Source organism: Zingiber officinale, chromosome 1A, assembly GCF_018446385.1.
Source record: "Zingiber officinale cultivar Zhangliang chromosome 1A, Zo_v1.1, whole genome shotgun sequence".
Taxonomy (NCBI): Eukaryota; Viridiplantae; Streptophyta; class Magnoliopsida; order Zingiberales; family Zingiberaceae; genus Zingiber; species Zingiber officinale.
In genome coordinates, this window is record NC_055987.1 from 3684767 (window position 1) to 3692289 (window position 7523).

A 7523-nucleotide genomic window follows, 5' to 3' on the forward strand; every position below is an offset into this window, starting at 1 on the left:
GGACGGCAGCTGGAGCGACCGTGGAGTGCAAATCACCTCCAGCCTTATCGGGCTGGATGAAAGGCCGCAAACATCGTTCGCCGAACGGGGATTATAGCTCGAGAGCGAAGGCCCCCGAGCCGATCGGCCGGGAGGTTTATATCCGAGCCGGGAGCTCGAGAGCGAAGGCCCCCAAGCCGATCGGCCGGGAGGTTTATATCCGAGCTGGGAGCTCGAGAGCGAAGGACCCGTACTGTTCGGCCGGGCATAAATATTGTTCGAGCGCGGGATATGATACGAAAGCCAAGGTCGCTCGGCCTGGTAAGGAGTTAGCCTTAAAAAGCCGACAAGCCCCGTCATTAAAAATCGAGAGCCGCGCCGACCGGCTATAAATAACCGCGCCGTCGAGCACCGACGTTAAATATCGAGAGACGAGCCGGCGTCTATAAACGTCCGAGCGGAAAGCCGACGAGCCCCGTCGTTAAAAATCGAGAGCCGCGCCGACCGGCTATAAATAACCGCGTCGCCGAGCACCGACGTTAAGAACCGAGAGACGAGCCGGCGTCTATAAACGTCCGAGCGGAAAGCCGACGAGCCCCGTCGTTAAAAATCGAGAGCCGCGCCGACCGGCTATAAATAACCGCGCCGTCGAGCACCGACGTTAAATATCGAGAGAGGAGCCAGCGTCTATAAACGTCCGAGCGGAAAGCCGACGAGCCCCGTCGTTAAAAATCGAGAGTCGCGCCGACCGGCTATAAATAACCGCGCCGTCGAGCACCGACGTTAAATATCGAGAGATGAGCCGGCGTCTATAAACGTCCGAGCGGAAAGCCGACGAGCCCCGTCGTTAAAAATCGAGAGCCGCGCCGACCGGCTATAAATAACCGTGCCGTCAAGCACCGACGTTAAATATCGAGAGACGAGCCGGCGTCTATAAACGTCCGAGCGGAAAGCCGACGAGCCCCGTCGTTAAAAATCGAGAGCCGCGCCGACCGGCTATAAATAACCGCGTCGTCGAGCACCGACGATAAATATCAAGAGACGAGCCGGCGGTCGAGCGGCTCTCATCCAGCGAAAACCCCTTTGAGGTAAGGCGCGAAGCAAAGGATGGTTAATCGGAATTAAAGAGGCAAACAAGTTTGCGCGCTGAGCGGCTGATCAGGCGCGTAATGAGACATTAAAGATAATTCGCTTGTCTGGCATAGCGAGGTGCCGAGCGGAATGGTTATAAAGAATACTTAGTAAGTTCTTGCCACAATAAAGGGTGAAAGGAACAGAAGATCATCTATTACGCAAGCCAAAAAAGTCATTACAGAGATAGTCTGGGCCAAACGGCGAGAATACAAAAAAGTTTATAAAAACGCTCCTCACACATCAAAATCAAAAAGAGCGTCGGGGATGGTGTCCATCACGCTCGCTAGATCCTCGGGGGGGATGGTCAGCTCGGCAGGCAGGTGACCTTTGGTCTTTAGATATCCCACCGCCGCCTTGATCGCCTCCTCGAACGTGAGGGATATCTTGTCGGTAAACTTCTCTCCGAAGCCCTCCGAGCAAAGGAACGCTTTCCTCACTTCGTCAAAGCGGGCCGACTCCCCCTCTTGGTATTCCTTGAGCGCGGCGTGGGCGGCATCGCTGGCGGCTTGGAGCTCTGCCAAATCTCCGTCGAATCTTTGGAGATCCGCCGAGTGGCCCTCCTTCTCGGTGGCCAGCAGGGCGTCCAAGTCTTTGACGCGTTGTTCCAACCCCCTGATCTCCACCTTCATACGGTCCATATCATTGATGGCCTGTTGCTTCCGAGTGGTCGCCGTTTTGATCTCCTTATCTCGTTGCTTGATCATCGCTTCAAGCCGAACGACTTTGCTCGCCAAATCGTTAGCCCTTTTCCGTTCGGCATCCAGCGATTTTTTGGCCTTCTCCAGAGCGGCAGTCGACTGCCCGTTACCCCCCACGGTTTTTTGTTTTTTCAACTCGTCCTCCAGCTCGGCCAATCGATCGCTAATAGCGATCTGCTCCACCCAGTTCTACCAACAAATGTCCACAGGTTAAAAACATAAATTCGAATATGCAAACAAAGAAAAGGAGAGCATACCCCGGTGGCCTGTTGAAGGTTGCTATCGCCGAGCTGCCCGGGAGTCATCTTGGCTATGCGACGCCGAGCATTTATCCAAGCTTGGGAAAGAGGGCCCGTCAGAGTAATCTGCTGCTCGGGGACCATTGGCCGATCAGCAGCAGCCATGTACGCCTCTGAGGGGAGGCGCAGAACGGTCTTTATCAAATTCTGGCCGCTCGGCTCGCTCTGAGAAGCAGCGGCCTTATCGGACGGCCCACCGGCAGAAGAGGAGGGAAGCTCACCCATACGCCTGATACGGCGCAAAGTTCTGGAAGGGCTGGACGGCGGCACCTCAGAGCTGGCCCTCGGAGAACCCTGAGGGGTTGGGGTACTCTCGAGGGAAACCGTCCCGGACAGCACCGGTGCGCCCGCGCTCCGCTCGGGCTGTGGCTCATCAAGTTTAGAGGCATGGGCAGATTTTGGTCGTCGGCGCTTCCGAGTGCGTAGCGGCACATCATCGGTCAAACGACCCTCTACCTCAACCTCGGTAGGAGGTTCCAGGTCGCCCGCGACCTCATTGTGAAAGGCAGGGACATCTGAGGCTTCGGGGACAATTGGTGCCCCCTCACCTTCTCCGCCGGCCGGATCAGATGGAGCAAGGCCCTGCTCGGCGGCCTCCTTGTTCGTCACCTCCTCAATCTGAGCGGCCTTCAGTTTGAGCTTCTCGGAAGCTCTGGCACGCCACATGACTTCAGCTGCAGAAGCAAAAAATAAATCAGTTAGAACAAAACAAATGGGAAGATAAGGAAACTTACTCATGCTGCAGGGCAGATCGGCTGGGGTAGAAGACAAGCCGAATATATGCATTACTCCAGGAAGGAGCATCTCGTCAATATGATAGCGCTGACCGACTAGCCGTTCGGCTGCATGGAGATAGTCCGCGTCGCCTCTAAACTTGCCGAGCTCCGGTTGCACGGGCATAGCCGTCTGCCACTTGGTGCGGAAAGTCGGCCGCTCGGGAAAACGTATATAGAAAAAATGCTCCTTCTAATGTTTGTTGGAGCTCGGCATATGATCAAAAAGCACGAAGCCTATCCTAGACTGGAAAACAAAGGTACCACACTCGTCTTGCTTGGGATAGTAGAAGTAGTGGAATATTTTTGGGTCCAAGGGGATGTTGTTCAGCTTGAACAAAACTATCACTCCGCCCAGCAGCCTAATAGAGTTGGGAACTACCTGGCCGAGCGGAATGCGGAAATAGTTGCAGACTTCTAAGAAAAATTTGTGGGGTGGAAAACGCAGTCCGGCCAGAAATTGGTCTCGGAAGAAAAGCACTGTGCCGGACGGCGGTGCATGAGGCCGATCGGCCGGTGTGGCTAACACTATTTGGTGGTCGGTCGGCAGGTCATAAGTCCGGACGAGACGCAATGCGTCTTCCTCATCAAAACGGCTCTCCATGGTCGTGTACCATAGACCTGGAGCGCCGCCGGTCGACTGTGAAGTGCTAGTCATGGTCAAGGGACGAGAATATAGGATTCCGAGGGAAGGGGTGAGCAAAGAATGGAGAAAAGCCGATTGAAGGAAACGGGTAACAAAAAGAAGAAAACGCTGGGAACAAGAAAAAAGGCCTTACAACCAAAGAAGATGATCGACGAAGGGCTGAGGTTTGCCGAAGAGTTGAGGGGCGAGGTCGCCGGAAGAGAAAACGAGCAGAGAAGTGCCGGAGGAGAATGAAGCAGCGAGGCGGCGGCAGAAGCGGAGCCGCAAGCTTTATATTGCCGCCCGGAAGCAACCTCCACCGTCCGATCCAGGTCGTTGATAACGAGGTCATCATCCAGCCGTTCATTTCAAACGGCGGCTGTCCTATCAGAAGTGACGCCACCGCCATGCGCTGACAAGCGCACGATCGCCACGCGTCAGCGAGATACTGGCCACATTTAATGAGCTCCCCTTACCGTGCGCAGTGCACGTGATAAACAGTGGGGGGGAGCATTGGACATGGATTCCGAGAGAAGCACAAGGCACGGACAAGATACTGCCGAACGGATGAGCATCCTTATGCCTGGCCGAGCGGACTAATGCAAGGATCATTGCTCAGTCAGATCGGCAATCCAGTCAGTCGGACTTCGCCTCCTTCAACTAGACTCGAGGGAGAGGCAAGTGATCCGGTGGTAAGAATCCGGAACCCCATAACGAGGGGTCAACACCATGGGGAGGTCAAAGGGCCCAGTGGCTCGCCGGAGAAGGACGAGCCGACCGGATTTAGAAGAAAGGGACATCTGGTAGTAAAAGGCACCCTGGTAGGGACCAGGGTTCCGACGCTCAATGAAACAGTACATAATAACCGAGCGGAGGGACGGGTCGCCCGGCCGACGCAGGGAATTAAGGCCGTTCGGACGACGTTCTTCGCCCGGTCGGCCGGACGGACGTCCCGGCCGGGCGGTGGGTAAAGGAAGGGAACACCCTCTGACAGCCGTCAAGTCGTATGGCTACGCCATACCCCTAGTCTGGCGACGGGGTGTCCTGTTGTCCCATCGAAGACATGCTCGAACTGTAGCAGTATGGTGTCAGGTAAGCTCTCTGACAAGTACATACCGAGGTATGGGTTGCTGACACGTCTGCACCTCAGTGAGCGTGCATTAGTTCTCTCCTCGCTCTATATATATAGAGCCTCTTACTTCGCCGCAGGTACGCGAAAAATCATCTCTGGAGCCACCTTTTGCATTATTTGCTTGCTTGACTTGAGCGTCGGAGGGTCGACGCCGGGAACCCTTCCCGGCCCGACTTCTGTGCAGGTTCGCCCGAGATTCGTGCGACCAGACGGAGGCCTACGTCCTCGACTAGGAGCGCGCCACGTGCCCAGCGTCCTTTGGTTCGGTGATTCGGACAGGATCAGTGATGCATGACCTTATACATGATTTAGCTGAGTGGATTTCTGTGGAAGAGATATGTAGGATTGAAAATAATAGACAAACAAAGCCGCCTTCCACAACTCGACATCTACGAGTAGAAGAAAAATTGCCACAGGAGTTCTCAGGATACAACAAGTTGCGCACCTTGGTGTTGAGCGATTCATTGTCCGATAGCCTCTTTGAAAAACTAAGAAGCATTCGTGTTCTAGATGTAAGTGGGTGTGGCTTGCAGGAGTTATCTGAACATATTGGTAAATTGATTCACCTCCGTTACCTTGATATATCATGGAATTCTAAAATTAAAATTTTGCCTGACTCATCATGTGACCTTTATAATTTGCAAACACTGAAGGCAGAAGGTTGTTCTGAACTAGAGTCTATACCACAAGAATTGGGTAAGTTGGTCAGTTTGAGACACGTTGATATATCATGCAATTCTGAAATTAAAATTTTGCCAGACTCATTATGCGACCTTTATAATTTGCAAACACTGAAAGTAAAAGGTTGTTCTAAACTGGAGTCTATACCACAAGAATTGGGTAAGTTAGTCAATTTGAGACAAATTGATGCAGATGGAAAGTTTTGGGTGATGCTAAAAGATGTACGGAGACTAACTAATCTTCAAGAATTGCCAATATTTAGTGTTCAAGAGGACGATGCATTCAAGCTTGGACAACTAAAGGATTTGACACAGCTTCATGGAACACTTCGTATTGAAAATCTTGAGAATGTTGATAGCAAAGAAGAAGCACAGCGGGCTGAGTTAAAGAGCAAAGTCCACCTAAAAAAATTGGTGTTGGAATGGGATTATTGGAAACTGTATGGTGAGAAGGGTACCACATTGGGCGAGGAAGTAATTGAAGGTCTGCAGCCACACGAATCACTTAAAATATTGAAAATTGATGGTTACAGTGGAGGTAGGTCGCCTAGTTGGTTGATGCTAAAAGTTCTATCCAATTTGGAAAAACTTGAATTAAAAAATTGCCCGGGATGGGATGACCTGCCATTTATTGGTCAACGTTTGCATCTGACTAAACTTCGCATGACCAACATGACTGCTTTGAAACGACTGAGTCATGAATTTGAAGGCAAGTGTTTTCCCAGGTTGGAAGTGCTTGAGTTAAGCGATTTTCCGACATTGAGAGAGTGGTCTTGGACTGAGGGCAAAGACCTATTTCCCTGCATGCGTGAACTTCGCGTCTGCAGTTGTCCCAAACTAAAGAGATTACCTCCCTTCCCTCCTTCCCTAGAAATGTTGACAATAGAATGTTGTCCCAGGCTCATATTAAATAGCAAAACGGATGATGACGAGGAAGGTGGCCGCCATCTACCGCCCTCACTCAAGGAATTGAAACTGACCGACTGTGGCGAATATGCAAGACTTTTGTCCGACTGCTTGAACAACCTTACTCGATTGGAAATAAATGATTGTCTATACATGCCGTCTATTTCTCTGGTTCAATTGGTAGAACTGCAATGCTTGTACATCTCTGATTGTGATGAGTTGAGAAGGATGGAGTGCTTAGGACTCCTTAAATCCCTCAAGGAATTGAAGATTGTAGGATGTCCTCAGCTGGTTCAGTTGGATGATGAGCTAGCAGGAAGCTTGTCATCTCTGCGTAAATTATGCGTAGACAACACTGCTCTACTTAAAATGTTTCCTTTAAAAAACTCACTGCCATTCATCACAGAACTTGAAATTAAGTCATGTTCTGAGGAGGTGATATTTGAGGAGGCGATATTGGTGCGAAGCCTCACTGCCGTTACATCTCTAACTTTGCGTGATTGCATGAAACTACAATCTCTGCCGACAGAGTTGCTGCATGGCCCTCCCTTACTTGAAAGTTTAACTATGCAAAACTGTCCACGGATCAAATCACTGCCAGAGAAAGGACTTCCTCCTCTTCTCCAACACCTAGATATATCTAACTGTCCACAGATCAAATCACTGCCTGAGAAAGGACTTCCTCCTCTTCTCCAACACCTATATATATATGGTTGTCCACATATTCAAGCAATACCAGAAAAGTTGCTTCCCATGTCACTATCATCTTTCAATTGCTTTGATGTTCATCCAACGCTGAAGGAGCAGTCAGAAAAGTTTAACGCGTATTGGATGGGATAGTAAGCACCTTTGACTCCCGTTATTTTCATATATATATTACTCTTAGTTAATCTTAGCAATAGAAGAATCATAGTCTCTCTTTTCATGTATATATATGATTCATCGACTTCTTCTTTGCCATATGATACGGTACATATTTTGTGGTGTCAATAAGATGATATGGCTTGAAGTCAAGCCAACATGGCTGGTCAATAGTCCAGCTGACAAGGAAGTCAAGAAAGTCAGAAGTCAAGCCAACGTGGCTGGTCAATAGTCCAGCTGACAAGGAAGTCAAGAAGGTCAGAAGTCAAGCCAACGTAGCGGGTCACCAGTCCTGTTGACGTGGAGGTCAAAAGAATCAGAAGGGGCTTAGCCCTGCATAGTAAAGGGGGTTCTGAGGCCACATACAGCAAATAGATGCGGGTCGGGAATCAAACCTAGCGTACAGGTCGCGACGTTCATACCTTGGATGAAAGTA

The 7523-nt window shown here is 50.6% G+C and overlaps 1 protein-coding gene across 1 annotated transcript; it reads left to right on the plus strand.

The window, feature by feature from the left end:
- The first annotated feature begins 4927 nt into the window (after positions 1-4927).
- Positions 4928-7066, plus strand: LOC122039076 (putative disease resistance protein At3g14460). Its single transcript, XM_042599088.1, has one exon. It carries the CDS (start codon positions 4928-4930, stop codon positions 7064-7066), a length of 2139 nt encoding a protein of 712 aa, XP_042455022.1.
- The last annotated feature ends 457 nt before the right edge of the window (positions 7067-7523 follow it).